Genomic DNA, 16,739 nt, shown 5'->3' with positions numbered 1-16,739 from the left:
CATGTACACATAAAATATCTTCTAATTTTTACTATCACACAAATCCCCACATTCTCACATATGTGTGAGATCTTTCACATACATTCCCATATTCTCTCACATGTGTTATTCTTCCATTATTCACCCTCACCCCATTATATTTTTCGATTGGAATCTATATTGGGATTGTTGAGGACATATATAATAAATAATTTAAACATGATGGTCATAGACAAGTTTTCTAAGATGGCGTACTTAATTCCATGTAAGAATATCAATGATGTGGCACACATTCAAAACCTAATTCATAGGGATGTGGTAGGATTATATGATTTACGAAAAAAATAGTTTGATATAGAGATATCAAGTTTGTGGGATAGATTTGGAGAACCTTGTGGAAAAAATGGAAGAAAAATCAAAGCTTAGCTTAGTATACCATATACAAAGTAATCGGCAAACAAAATTAATAAACAAGAGCTTGGGAAACTTGTTGAGATTCTTGGTTGGAGAGACAGAAAGTGGGACATTATTTCACCATAGGTAGATTTTACATATAATAACTCAATGAATATGAGAAGAAAAAGAACACCATTTTGGATTATTAATGACACCAATCCAAAGAATGTATTAGAGCTAATTATTCCAAGAACATATACATCCTCCATTCTCACATACATGATCTATATTCTACTTTTCATTACCACAAAAAATATCCAAACTCCCATCTACATGAATAATATCTTTTAATTTTAACTATCACACGAATCCCCACAATCTCTCATATGTGTGGGATATTTCACATACATTCCCATATTCTCTCATATGCGTTGTTCTTCCATTTTTCACCCTAACCCTATTATCTTTTTGAAATGTGTGAAATCCTCACCATCCATCCTAAATCTTAAACGAATCTCCACCCTCCATTTTCATACATGTGTGAGATATTCCATTTTTCATTCTCAACTCACCATCTCCTTCCACTTTTCATATTAATATATTGCACAATGAATAAGCTATTCTCCACCCTTGATCTCCTAGATAAATCCCCATCCTCCATCCTCATGGTTGGAGGTCTATTTCAAAAGCCTCCTCCAAAGGACAAGGAGGATAAAATCAATCATCCTAAGTATATGTTATCCATTTGAGATTTTTTTAAGAAAAAAATAACCAACATGCAATCATTGCAACCATCCACACATCTTGGAGGAATATCACACAATATGGAAGGTATAATCATTGATTGAGTTTACATTTTTATTGTTTTGCCTTTCATTATACTCTAATCGAAGGTGTATATTGTTGTTTGGATTTAGTGATTATTTTGGACATTTTTATTCCAAATTTCACCATCACAGTATTTATCTAGACATGATTTGTGCTACAATACCTTCTCAAACAAGAAAAACACCTCAATTTCAATCATGCAACTTATAAAAATTACTTGGGACAACTAGTGATAATAGGTACATGTGGTGTGAGTATGAATATCTTCAACAAATGTTATACTTGCTAATCTCTAACAAGTTGAGTTCCTTTATAGAGAAAGTCTCCCACCTTCAATCTATAAATTCTATATGAGATTATTTTAAACTTCTTATTGTATCGCTGCACCATTTGTATGACTAGAGAATTATTATTGATTTCTTCAACTCTTATCTTCTCTATATAGACTATCAAATACTGTAATTCTACAATATTCATTGAGAATATGACATTCCCCAATGAGTCAAAATGAAAATAATTATGACATGCACAAAATCATAAATTTTGTGATACCCCATGTTAAAAATAAAGCCTACAAATTAAACTATAAATATAGGCAAAATAAACAAAAGTTCTAAGAGAATAATAATACACATATACATGTAAAAAAGGAAGTAGGAGAATGCTTTTATATTATGTTTGTTATGCCACTTCAAGATGCAATCCTGCCAATAGATCATAAACTAAATAGCTACAATATTGATGACACCTCTCTTATTTGTAGACAACTATTTATAGCTAATAACAAAAGACAACAACTATTGTCACATGCATGTGGAATAATTATAATATTTTAATTAGCTAATCAAGGTGAATTTAAAATCATATTCACCCAAACTTTTATTTTATAATATATACATGCATACACATGTATGTGTATGTGTATGTGTATGTGTATGTGTATGTGTGTATGCATGTATACACATATTACATCAACTCACCCATTAATTAATCAATATTAAAATAAAACATATAGAGTTATACTATTATTTGCGATTTCATAAAATTGGAAGTATAATTTACTTAATCTTACTTATTTCTCAATTAAACTTATTCTATGTATATGTTACACCCAACAATTATTCAATTTCGAAAAGAAATATATAGAATTAGATAGTTGTTTTTTATCATATAAAATTAGAAGTACACTTCACCCACTCCCATAAATTCCTCAATCAAAACTACTAATTAAAGTATTATACACTTAAAATATAAATATACATCACCTAAAATATTAATACATAAGACAAGTTGAAGGAGAACACAACCAAATGCACCAGAATTTAAATAAACTTCAATGAAACAAAATTTAATTAAACTTCCTTCAAAAAATCCTTTCTAAATTGCCTTATTGCTTGTAGTACTCTTGCTTCTTGTGGCAGTGATTTCTTCACACTCTCCCTCTCCAAACATTTCTTCATCCAAGCAAAAATGTTTGGAAATTTTTTAGCAAGCATAATCTTAAAATCTCCAAGGATTTCATATGAATGAAACCAACATATCTGTGGGACAAACACAATATCTACCATTCCAAAAGTGTTTCCTCCAAAATAATCTCTTCCTTTCAGAGTTTCTTCCAATATTACCAATCCTTCTATATATTCTCGCTTTCCTTCTTCTTGTTCTTCTCCTTTACCTAGAAGTATGCGCCTTCCTCCTGAATAACAAATCTAAAGAACAAATAATAATAGATAAATATTAAAATTTTAAAAATAATCAATACAAATGAAATTGATATCAGACATTTTGTGCCATACTTACCTTCTTATCTATAAAATCTGTCCAGAATAGAGCCATGGCTCGGTCATATGGATCAGATGGTAAGAAAGCCGGGCTTTTGCTCCATACCCCATCAATATATTGCAGTATAATGGCAGATTCAGACACAGGCCTGCCATTGTGAATAAGAACAGGTATCATCTTATGCACAGGATTCATTTTCAGCAATAGGGGGCTCTTATTACACAACAAATCTTTTTCTTCCACATACTCATATTTTATGCCCTTTTCTTCAAGCCCAATAACCACTCCCAGGGAATAGGGGCTGCCCCAACCGCCAAGGACCTTAACCTTATCTTCATTTGCCATCTTCAGCTATTTCTCCTTCAATCTTAACTGAAGCTTTTTTGGTAAGGAGAATTTCATATCTCTGCTGTATTTATACTAGCCGTGGGCTCTCTTTTTGCTTAGTAGACAAGCAAAAGTTGTCGACTATAGTTGCAGACATTTAATTATGGAGTAAGTTGCTTTCCTTACCATCTCTATGCGTATTGGCTTGAAAGATTATAGTATTGATTTGATTCCCTGGCAGGTAAAATTAAAATATCATGACTATTAAACAAGTAGATTCAGAATTTTATTTGAGAATGATAGAATTTAGTATTACAATACGAGGTACTTTGTGTGGTATGGAGCATCTTTTTATACTATTTTTTTTTAGAGTTATTTTGTTTTATTCAAATTTTAAATAGTTTCTATATGCATGAACATGGTACGAGATTCCATCACTTATTATCATTATGAAATGTTTATATTCATGGAATATCGTTATTTTATCTAAGGTAGGTTTTTTGAAAAATTACACATGAAATATAAGGCAATAAATATGCAATTGAATTTTATAAAACATATAATTTAACATTGCAAAAATATAACACTTAATATAGTTCTCTCAAACTCCCTTTCTATTTCTCACTAACTAAAAATTAAAATTTATATATTGTAGAAAATTTAATTAAAAAGCTAGCAAATGAATTTTGATAAAACATCACATAATTTAACACATTGCTAAACATATTAGAAACTTATTATATTACTTCTATTTTTTCTTATTTTTTATTGATAAAAATTTAAGATTTCTAAAGAGGAGAAAGTAACATCTTTTAAGCAACCTTCTAGACTTCTACACACTTTCTTCCAAATTAAAATGTCTAATACTAGAACATATGCTCAATTTTATCATGGATAGGCATGATTTTCTAACTAAATTACATGTTTAGCTTAGTGCATTTCTAATTTTGTTTCAAAGTGCACTATTTTCATTCAATCTTTTTCTTTTGGTTGTTCATCTAAATAAGCTTTGAACTTCTTAATAATCACATTTTTAGAAAAAAAAACAATCTTTTTTAGCTTAGAGAATTTCAAAACTTAAATCAGCATTCTCAGTATAGCTAAGAAAGATGCATTCTTGGCTTTTGGATCTAGTTTATATTGTTTTTCCTAACATACATGAACATAATTCTCAAAAGAAAATATCCTTAAACATGAAACTAAAGGCTTTCAACCAACTCATATTACATAAGGATTTTTATCAAGAAGAGTTAAACAAGAATATATATTAATAAAATAACATATATTACCGTGTGATAAAATTTGTGCTCAATAGGGGAACGATTTAGAAATAAAACCAAGCAAAACAAAAAAAATCAAACAAACACTCATAATAACGCAAAAGAGGTCAAACGAGCATATAATTTAACCAAATGAGACTATATAAAACCCCTTGTGTAGATTTGCCCAAAATGTTTGGTTGGATGTGTGCTCACTCAATATTTCAGCAATGATGCTCCAATACATAAATATGAGAGAGATAGAGGGGGGGAGGGGGAGGGCGGAAGGCAGGGAAAGATAAAAATGGCTTAAGGGTTTGATAGATATGATTTGAGATGAAAAGGATGAATGGTTAAGATTAATTAATTAAGATCAATGGTTAGAAATGAAGGAGATGAATAAAGGAATTAAAAAAAAATTGGGTACTTGAGGGTACAAGCCCATGTGCTTGATGTGATGGGAGGAGTTGAATTCACTTAATCAAAGATTAAGTGTGTGCACATGTTTAGTGGAGTGGGTTAGGTGGAGATTAGGATTAGGATTATGAGGCAAATGGGAAAGTTTAAAGGAGAATGCAAATGGATGACAAAAAATAGGATTTTTAAAAATAATTTTAATTCAAAATTGGAGGAAAGTGGGGATGGGAACTTAATTAAATAAACACGGGTATTTATTTAATTAAATAGATGAAGGTCTTAGAGGTAGTGTTGAATTGGTAAATTAATTACCTTCAGAAATAGGGTAGAAAATGGAGGAATAAAGATGACTAATTAAATAATAATGAATTGTTCAATTAATAGAAATAGCTATAATATACGAACAATGAAAATATATTGATCAAACATAAGTGATCAATTTTATATGTCTACATTTTACCCCTCCTTGAGATGGTGTTACGAAGTGGCACCATTTCAAAGAAAATTAAGGCATTTGGTTAGATTATGGAAGATTCCCCAATCATTCACAAGAGTGATTAGGAGGAAACATGATGGGAGATGAGGATGAAGATGCCCCTTTGAGAGGACATGCGGGTTCAAGAGAACACGAGGCTACTCTCAAAATGGATGAGATGATGCATATATGATGTGTCACAACCCTCCTTTATCACCTTTGGATTAAAATACAAACTCTATTATATTTCTTTTGGCTAAACTATTGAATGAATATTATAAAGGAATAAAAATAATAAATCACACACACACATGGAAAATATACTTTTTTTTTCTTAATTGTTTATTTAAATTTCCTCACCCAAATAATGGCACATGTTGTAGGAAGAATAAGAAGCTTCTAGAGGCTTCTCCACCACCTTGCATGTAACTCCTCCCACTAAGTCTAATCAATTTGCATGAAGGCCAAATTGGGAGAGAATCTCTATTTTTCAATTAAAAAATTAGGTAGTGGAATTTGGAGATTTTTCTTATAAAAGATGTACAAGTTTTCAAAAAAAAGGAGTTGGTAATTCCATAAAGATTTTCTTCAAGTAAATTCTTCTTTTGTAGTCATATTTCATTTTTCAGCTAAGATTTTTGCTTTGGAGGACTTCTTTCAAGTTGAAGGATCAAGGGAGATTCATAGGGGATTCTACACCATTTTCAAGCATCCAGGTTCTTCCCATTTAATTTTTCATGCATCTCATCTTTGCTGCAAATCAGATTAGATTAATTAGATCCATTAGTTTCAAATTTTTGATAAGAAGTAGATTAATTTGTTAAGAAATTAGAAATCATTTGTTTCAAATTTTGTTGATAAGAATTAGTTTCATTTGTTCATTTAGATCCATTAGTTTCAAATTTTTTTTAACTTAGATCCATATATTTCAAATTCTTGATAGGAATTTGTTTAAAATCTCTTATTAAGTTTTAGATTGATTCTTGTTGAAGAACTAAATCAGAACCATCTTTATTTCCTTTCTCTAGAATCATCTCTCTGGTTATTGTTTATCTGAATCTCATCCTTTAAAGAGATTTCACTATGATTATTTCCTCTGTGTCTGGTTTGAGATTTTACTGCGATTATTCTCCCTGTAATATTTAAATCTGTATGATTATTCTTTCTATTTCTATGAATAAATCTCTGTGGGGAAACAACACATAAGTATATCTCTGTAAGTTTTAGATTGAAAATCAGATTAAAAAACACACTTTATGAGCTTGCATTTACTAGCATATTTCATCTATCTTCATGGCTGGAAACGAATATTATATCTGGATTGTCTATCTCTGAGAATAAATCTCTGTGGGGAAACAACATATAAGTTTATCTCTGTAGATTTTATGAGATTACACTTCCCAACATAATCATCTATCTTTCATCTTCCTGGATTGTTTATCTGTGTGAATAACTTTCTGGATTATTCACCCTGTGAATGAGTCCTTATTGTTTACCTTAGTATTTTTATCCTTTTTCTCAAAATCTACTTTCTGTACCTATTTAAATTAAATTGTAAATTAGAATTTTTACACACACACACACACAGTGATTATTCCAATGTTAACATATTAATACTAACACCACATTATCATTATAGCGTACTGCATTTATGTTTGCACGATTTTCGAAAACGTGATGTACGCAGGGCGACGGTTTTGAAAACCGTGGGGTTAATGGTACCCCCCACTACCCTACGGTCACCATAAGTGGCCGCAGGGAAGTGGAGGGGACCACGCAGCCCCCTCATTCCCTACGGGCCTACGCATGCAGGACCGCAGGGGATGATGGGACCCATGGTCCCCACCCCCCTAATTACTACATTAAACAATTCGCCATGTTAATAATTAATCGTTTTAAATAAAATTTAAGTTATCTTTTTTTATATATAGTTTAAATTAAATTTAAGTTAATTTTTTTATTTTTTTATTTTATATAATTGTTAGTTAAATTTTTTTTTAAAAAAATTAGCAAAAAGATTGAAATCAAATTATTGTTTCAATTCCTTTAGGGAATTATTGGATTATTTGATCCATGATTTTGATTTACTTAAAAACAAATAAGTCTTATTATTTCAATTTGACCCAAAATTTCAAAAAGTATAAGCTAATCACTCATGTGGAATTAGTAACTCTATAATTAATTAGTCTCGCGATAGAAGAAAACATTTCTGCATTTTGTATGTAAATGACGTTACTTTTGCATTGCATTTATATTATTTCGCATTCTTTATCTTCATGCAATTACACGCAAGTTCACAATTATCATTACCATGCCAATACATGTATTAATTCGTTTAATTGTAGAATAATGATATTTCTTTTTTTTCAAATAGTATTTAAAGTTTAAATTATGTACATCCATTTCATAATTATATTTCAAGCATGATGTTTCATAAGCTCTTAGTTTAGAAACTAAACAAAGGAAGTTGGGAAACCAAAACTAGCAGCGTTTGGTATATACGGTGCCTCTGGGTCATGCTTACGGGTAATGCCGTCATGTTGAACTACTGCACTTAACCCCTAATAAAGCTGCATTAACGACGTCTGTGGCATCATCCCTATAAATCATTGGGGAGTAATAAGGGACACTTGGAAGTTAAAATCCAAGGGGCGGGTAATTCCCCTTGGATCGATAATTTAATAAGATAACTTTTAAATGATTTTCACATCCGTTGAGATAAACCATAGTAAACCCCTTTTAGGGATAGTCAAGTTAAATGCTCTCATGAAATTGATTTCTTTTTTTATCTTGAAGGGATATTGGTGATTTGCAATTTGGTCAAGGGTGACACTCATGATAAGAATTAGGATCTAGTTATTTTAGGCCACAAGCAATAGGCCATCTTGAGCCTTCGCTTAAGCGCTACCATCGTGGGTAGCAACCGCAGAGAAATTGTCTGGGACATTGACCCTAGAAAGGGTTGCGTACCCACAAATCAGTTTACATCAAACCATATAATAGAAAATAGAACTACATACTTTACGCCTTGATCCCGTGCCGAAGCGGGTATGTAGGCAGTCTTGGGATGGAGTTGTCCCTCGTACTCAGGCATTCGTGGGTGGGGTCTAGGCTTGGTTGAGTAAGAATCCTAATTGAAAGATAAGATAATTAAATTGAAAAAGAAATTCAATGCATACTCGGAAGGAATCCCGTATGGATTCGCTTGACTTCCCGAGGCTTTAAGCCAAATTCCGAGGCGGAATTCAAGCTTGTATTATTTTAATTACTCCTAAGGATGGTGACCTCAATGCACTTTTGTTAGAAGAGTGTAGTACTTAGTGAGTGGCTCAGGACTCGAATGGTCCCGATGAGTCTAAGTCTCTGGCCAAAGCATCTCCTATCTCGTTTGGATAGATGCCTACCCCGTATGGGTAGATGCCTATCCCGTATTGGATAGATGGAATCTTATGTCCCGTATGGACAATTGCCTAACCCGTATGGTTAGATGCTCATCCCGGATGGATGAATGCCTAATCCTAAATGGATGGATGCCCAGAGTATGCAATTGAATAAAACATAATGATTACATTAAACAAAAAAAAAAGAATACTCAATTTTTGTTGTAACAATTAAGGTGGGTTATTACATGATGTATGAATGAGAAGAGAAATTTAATTATGGATGAAATGCCTTAAGATTATGATGTTGATGATGATGCCTAATGGGTGATGAAAGGATGAAAATGATTAATGGATAGACTAAGAAGTCTATATAATGCAAGATGCAAATAAATGTTAATGAAATGGATGAAAATGATCAGAGATAGACTAACAGGTCTATATTAAGAAAAAATAAATGTTATGGTAATGCAATGCTATGGAAAATGTGAGGGAGGGTGAATGAAATAAAAGTGGGTGGAGAGATGATGTAAAAGATGGGGGGAGAAAAGAAGCAAGATGGGATAGAAAGATAGGATGGATGGATTTTAGGTGTCTACAACTACTTACATTATTTATCTAAAAGCACCAATCTAACTATGTACCACTTAGCATACTTTCAACTCTTTCTATTAAGATTCGGTTCATTTTTCTACTACCTCATTTTATTAGAGAGCATAAAGTGTAGTCCTCTTGTTGAACAATACCTACATGCTTATGAAATTTATCAAATTTCCTAGAATAATATTCAACACCTCTATCAAATCTCAATTTTTTTTCTTATAATCTAATTTCTTTTCAACCAAGGCTTTAAATGCTTTAAACTTCAAATATTGAGCACATAAAATAAACCTAGGTGTATCTAAAATAACCATCAGTAAATGTAATATAATAATAATACTTTTTTAATAGAACCCATATCCACTAGATTAAGCATATATGACTAAATAATTTTTGATAATCTCTTAGGTTTATGACTTTCAATAGGATATGAAGACTATTTTTTTTTTAACGCATAATTGCTCACAAAATTAATTTTACTAATAAAATAATAGAAAAAATTATTGACTATTTTTTGCTTAACAATAATCCTAAGACCTTTTTTTCACTTACACATGACCTAAATATTAGTGTCACGTCATACATGCTTTTTCAATGATAGTTACATTGGAAGAATTAAAAAAATATGGAGGCATTCAACCTAAACAAGGTCCCAATCCAAGAGCCTCAAGCAATCACCAAGTTCCTTCCTACCAACCTACAAACAAACTTACCAGATGTCACATGCACACCAAAATCTTTTAATTTGGATAACAAAATTAATTTTTTTTCAATTCTTGGAATATATAAAACATCATAAGGGTTTTAATCCTTTCACTAGTGAAGTACAATTATACCTTTCATTCAACAATAATCTATTTGGTAGTAAATTATCTCCAAGGAAAACCTATCCACTATAATGTTATATTATGGTCAACTTGATATGTACAACATACGTGAAATGAGGATCAATCCACTTCTCTTAAAAAGACAGATAATCCAAATATAAATCATCTCCAAGGTCTTGGTTGCTAGGTAATGGCAACATTGAAGCAACAAATTGTATTATCTAATGCATTTCTTTAAGGGGTGTGTGTTGGTTAAGATCAAAACTTCACAAATCTACACCAAATTATGTTAGATATAATGTACAACTGATATTATTTTGATTCCTTAAGATAAATCACACCTAATCTAATCCTACTCTAATATTTTATAAAATAAAACAAAAAGAGCTAGCATTTTAGAGAAACAAAATGAAAATAGAGTCAACTCTGCATATGGTTTTCAATCCTTCACTTCAAGGATAATTTGATGAAACATAAGTAATCTAAAATGTTGTGATCAATTTTACAATTGTAACATTGACATTATAGATGCAAGATTCAAAAGAATTTGTAAGAATTGAAAATAAATGTATAAAACCATTGTATTACACATAAAAAAGCTAGAGACTACTTCATAATTATATCCTAAATGATTTATTGTTAAGTACTTTTATAGAACTGTAGTGTCATAAAATTGCGACCATTGCAATTTTTGACCACATTAGGGTCTTCACATTGGCGAATCGAATCCTCAAGCCCAGTCGAAGACCCGAGACTTGCTCAATCCCCAAAAATTGCACTTTTTCCACACTCCTACACTGCCTAAACTTGCCTCATGTCCTAAATTTAGGGCAGGATAAGGGCATGGCGCCCCTGTCCCTGCCCTATTTTAGGGCCCCTCCATTCAAATTGTGCATTGAACTTTGCAATTGAAGTGGGAAAACTCTCCCTATGTCGGCCTATGACAAAAAAAATAATCTATTAACCCTAATTGACAAATATATATGTCGCATTTGTCCTCTCATTTGCATAAGCGAAAAGTGGGCATAAGATCAAGCATTCAAGTGTTGAAGCGCATTCAAGCATTGAGAATTCTCAAGTCTCCCTTCAAGGCTAGGTGTTGCATTCAAGTCAAGGATTCAACCATTGAAGAAGAGATCTCTTTCATCGTTCAATTCCACACAAGAAAATCTATCTACATTCCTATTGCATCCTCCTTTGAGGTGAATTACATTTCAGTCTTTCATTTACATTTACTTGCAAGTACTTTATTTCATCATTTGGTTAATTCCAAAATTGGGGTTTGACCTGAAGGCAAACCCCCAATCCCAACCCCTTTTCCTCTCTTTTATGTGTGTAGGTTGCAGGTGTGCAATTGTTCTTACATATTTGGACTCCATTTGTAGAGGCGGAAAAACCCTTTTTGTTTCGTAGATTTTTCAGAGGACTGTGTGCACTTTCAACATGATCTTGACAACTATTCCTCAAATTCGTAGGGCAACTTCATCTTGACATATTATAACCAGATCCAGGTGCACAACTTCATCCCACGCTTCCATTCCAACTTATAATCAGTTCTTTGCTACTTTTACACTTAGTCTTGAAATGCTCAACACAAACAACAATCTTTCCATTCTAAAAGAGGGGTTAGCTTGTCATTTTCATACCATTATCAATTCATTTAGTATTCAAACTCTTTCCTAAAAGATTGGATCTAGTGAATTTCCCCCCCTCTTTTAAATGTAATGTGCGTGAGGTGATTGAAGGGAAATCCATAGTGAAACTTTCATCTCTCCTTGGAGATAAGAAATTTTTTCCTCTTGATCTCCCCATCATTCACTTTCCTCCACATTACATTTTGGTGAACCCGATGTCTTGCATACTTTCCTTTGAAAATCATTGCATATTTTTCATTTACAAGTTTAAGTTTTCTACAAACTTAGTGGTCAATTCACTCAAAACCCTAATTTTAAAAATCAAAATTGAACTTGTGTTTTGTAAAAATTCCTTGCTATTGTCTTAGATTTGAAAATTGCTTTGTTTGTCAAATTCAATTTCTTCACTGTCTTGTTCAATTTGCAAATCAAATTCACCAAATTAAGTGGTTAATTGTCAAAACCCTAATTTAAAAAAATCATCTTGAACCTATGCAAATATTGGATTTCCATTTAATTTTCAGATTTGTGACTATTTTCAGACTTATCCTCTTTCCTAAAATTCAAATTTTCAATTTCCCTCCTTTTTCAAAATTCAAAATTTTAAAAATTAAGTGGTTAGATCCTAAAACCCTAATTTTTAAATTTAATTGGATTTTGTGCAAATTTAAGTCAATTTCAATCAATTTTAGCTTTCTAAACATTTTTCAAGGTGTCTCTATCCATTAGGTTTGACCCTTTTCAAATTTGCAATTCAATTCCTCTTTTTTCCCAAAACCCTAATAGGGTCCTACTTTCACATTCAAACCTTAATTTTGCCTATCTAGAGATCGTAGAATCCACCAATTTTGGGGGGTTATCTTTAAAATCATCGTAACTTTCATCCTTGAAAGTTTCTGAAAAAGTTGGGAGGACATTGTGCACTTTCAACACGATCCCCAACTTTTTTCCTAAAATTTCAGGAGACTGTTATGACTTTATTTAATAGCTTGAATCCAGAAGATTAGTTGATTTTGTCAATTTTTGATCCCTCTAAAATCGAAAATACCTTCAACATTCAATATTTCAAATTTCAAGAATTTTTTTAAAATTAAGTGGTTAATTATAATCTGCCCTGATTTTAAAAATTTTGATTTTGTCAATTTTAAAGTTAAGTGGTATCCCATCGACCCTAATTTTAAAATTGCAATTTTCTTTCATTTATCATAAGATTATTTTTTTGAAATTGTGTCATTTCTCCTTTTAACAAAGTTCAAATTGTCTATTCATTATTTGTTTAAATTTTTTCATTTTTCAAAATTTGAAAACTTTGTTCCCACAATCTAAAATTCAAAATTCAAAATTTCAAATTTTCTCTCTAGCGCATGAGTTTTACCACTAGTAGTCCTACCTATACTATCCTTGTTAGACGAAGCTTTATAATTAAGGCTTCCCAAGGTTTAATTACCGAGAAGATGGAGCATAATTTGGGTGACTTCTTTAATGAGGATAATGCTATTTATTCTCATCATAATAATGTCCCTATCTATCCAATTGATGTATCTCATGATGAAGAAGAAGCTTTGACTAGAGTTTCCATAGATCAACTTTCAAAATTGGACAATCAATTTGATAACTTTCAACAATGGATGTCCCAGGAATACCCTAATAGTGAAGCTCTTCCATTAATTGAAGGCCTTAAACACATGATTCAAAATGATAAGAATGGAATTGATATATTGTGTGACATTGCTCATATTGTTGATTCCAATGGCATGCCTATAAAGAGTTATTCCGAAACCCTAGGTTATTCACAACTTTCAACACAAGTCAATCTTTCTATTCCTTTGACTACTCTAATGACTAGTGTTCCTACTTTTACCTCAAACATCATGGATATATCAACTCAAAATGTCATCCCTACAACAATTAGTCATGGGATAAATCCCTCTTCTTCATTTAATCCTCCATATTTACCTATGTCTTCAATAAGTATTCATATTATCCCTCAACTAATCAATGTGACACAAGGGGGAAATTCATTCAACAATTTTATTCCTCCTTTGAGTGTCCCATTTCCTACTCAACCATCACCTATGCCTACCTATAATAATGTCCCACCACCTTCTCAATCATCCATGTCTAACATCAATTCTTCTACTGAAGCGACCATTAACAATCTTGCTCAAACCGTGTCTTCCTTACAACAACAAATTGCTTCCATGAGTCAATCCAATTTTAGTGTTCCCACATTTGATGTTGTGAGCCCGCCTTCTCTTGATATTATTAAAGTCATGCCACCTAAGCATGTTGAGGTCCCTCAATTGGAAATCTATAATGGAAAAGGTGATCCTCTAACGTATGTCAAAACATTTCAAACCTTGTGTACTGATTTTGCTTATGACCAAATATTGCTTGCAAAAATGTTTACAATAACACTAAGAGATAAGGATTTGCAATGGTATTGCTCTTTTCCTTCTTATTCTATAGCTTCTTTTCAACAATTCTCAAATGCTTTCATTCAACAATTTCAAAACAACATTGATCCTAAAATCACTTTGACTGATTTAATCCATTGTAAACAAGGTGTTAAAGAAAAAGTGATTGATTTCGTTGGTAGATATAAGCATTTGTGCGCTCAAATTTATTTTCATGTACCTAATAATGATATTCAAAGAATTTTCATTTCTAATTTGCAAAAAGATATTAGGAAAAAACTTCTTTTGTTTGAGTTTACTTCCTTTTCACAGTTGTGCGCAACACTCCACAATTATCAACTGGTTGTGATTCAAATGGAGCAATATATTCCTATGGATCTGAGTGATAAGGGGGAGAGTGTTCAACAACCGTTTGTGAAGTTCAAACCAACAAAAGGCTTCATCAAGTTCAATGATACAATCAACAACAACAATGTGAATGCTACAACAGGTGTGCCTCATGTTTCTTAATTTTTCAAAAGAGATAGACAATTTACTCCTTTAAATGAATCTTTACATAGTATTATGTCTCAGTTGTTACAAAAAAATGTTATCAAACTTCCTCCTATAAAACCAGTTGATCCGTCTAATCTAGCATCCCCTTATTTTGATAACAATTCCTTTTGTCAATTTCATCATCAACCTTGTCATGATACTGAGAAATGTTTTGCATTAAAAAGTAAGATTCAAGATTTGACTGATAATAATACTATATATATATGGCAGGTGTGAATGATAAGTGAAACAAATCAGTGGCTCCTCATAATCAAAATCTTAATATTTTCACTGATCCTTTGCCTTCTCATACCTCTAATGTGATTGAGACTGAACATACCTCTTTCTCTCCTTCTGATCTTACTACCACATCTCTGAATTTAGTAAATATGGTAAAGAAACAAGAGAAACCTAAGGATCCTTGTATTACATTTGATCCTAGTGAGACCATTAAAGCACCCGATGGCCCTTTATACATAGTTGTGAAGGTTAAGGACATACCTTGTCGTGGTGCCCTTGTTGATCCCTCTTGCATGGTTAATATGATCACTGAGGAATATCTTTTCACTTTCCATTTGCATAAACCAATTTATGATGATACTAATGTTGTTGTGAAGTTATTTGATGGATTCTCTTGTCCTACCATTGGTTCTATCACCCTTCCTGTTGAATTCCACACTAAATCTATGGATGCCAAATTTGTTATCATTCCTTCTATTGAGAAATTCCATATGAAGTTGGGCTACCCTTGGCTATCTTCCATGAAGGCTATTTCTCATCCAATTCATAAGTGTTTAAAATTTCCCCACAATGGAGAAATTATAACCGTTAACCATAGCTTATTTTGACCATCTGAAAGAATCCCGGGTGTTCCTATTGATTTCTTTTGGCCTAAATGATTTCAATCTCTTATACCAAGAAGAGATGCTCTTTTCCAATCTTATCAAAAATGAAAGAAAGATATGATCTTATCCTTTAGTCAACCTAGATCACCAACAATTGATATTCCTATCGTTCTTGAAGATGAAGTTCATCCCCTAATGGATAGAACTAATCTTCCTCCTAAGGAAGATCCTCAACCTATTTCTATGGATGTAAATATGCCTTCTCCTAAGAAAAACAACAATATTCCTTCTAAGGTTAGACCTGTACCACCTCCTCATGATGGACCCGGTCTCCTTCCTACACCTAATATTCCTCCTTTATATGGTGCAGTTCCACCTCCTTCCTCTTATAGAGAGAAGATACCTTCCTCTCCTCTTGTTAAACCTAAAAGACCTCAACCTAAACCTTCAACTATCAAAGAGGAGAATATAATTCCTTCAACAAATGTTCCTCCTTCTTCTCATCCTTCCGCTAAGACTCACCAGAATCATTGTGTGATAGATCGCCGATGAAGACGTCATGCTTGAGCTTGTGAATTTGTTCCTCAAAATATTCAATCTCCTAAAACTCCAATAGTTGACATAATTCCCTTTTATCCTAAGCAAGATCTTAAACCTAAATCTCCAAATCATAAATTGCAAAAAACATGTGATGGTTTTACTTCTATTGATGTGAGAGCTCCTCTTTCTATAAATATTGATGAAGAAATAGGTGAAAATGTTATTCATGATGGCAATACAACTCCGAATGCTTCTAATAGTGACTATGAGCATGTTGATGTTGACAAGCATTTATCAGCTGAATTTTCAAAATCCCTAATCCTAGCTCCTAGAGTCAAACAAAGTGACTACCACATGAGCATAGTCCTTGTTTGGATCTTGTGATAGCTCCATTTGTTGTGCTCAATGTCGCTCCTCTGGCATGTTTCCCGCCTTCCCAAAATAGTGATCAACAAGATCGGGAGGTGGATGTTGTGCTAGATTAACAACATTAGCACCA

General features: G+C 32.3%; 1 protein-coding gene across 1 annotated transcript; it reads right to left on the bottom strand.

The window, feature by feature from the left end:
* Nucleotides 1–2,525: 2,525 nt before the first annotated feature.
* On the bottom strand, nt 2,526–3,351 carry LOC131071902 (glutathione S-transferase U19). Its single transcript, XM_058007876.2, has 2 exons — nt 3,004–3,351; nt 2,526–2,912 (listed from the first exon to the last, which is right to left on the bottom strand). Exons 1-2 carry the CDS (start codon nt 3,328–3,330, stop codon nt 2,556–2,558), a joined length of 684 nt encoding a protein of 227 aa, XP_057863859.2. The 5' UTR covers nt 3,331–3,351; the 3' UTR covers nt 2,526–2,555.
* Between the last annotated feature and the right edge of the window lie 13,388 nt (nt 3,352–16,739).

The sequence above is a fragment of the Cryptomeria japonica genome, chromosome 1 (assembly GCF_030272615.1).
Source record: "Cryptomeria japonica chromosome 1, Sugi_1.0, whole genome shotgun sequence".
Classification (NCBI taxonomy): domain Eukaryota; kingdom Viridiplantae; phylum Streptophyta; class Pinopsida; order Cupressales; family Cupressaceae; genus Cryptomeria; species Cryptomeria japonica.
Note: the sequence above shows the minus strand (reverse complement) of the source record. Positions and strands in the feature narration are given on the sequence as shown.

What these genes read in the sequence shown, in the direction of transcription:
- LOC131071902 (XM_058007876.2), bottom strand. Translation starts at nt 3,330, where the DNA reads ATGGCAAATGAAGATAAGGTTAAGGTCCTTGGCGGTTGGGGCAGCCCC. An exon ending in CAGATTTTATAGATAAGAAG is followed by an intron (nt 2,913 to 3,003) that starts GTAAGTATGGCA and finishes TTTGTTCTTTAG; the next exon opens with ATTTGTTATTCAGGAGGAAG.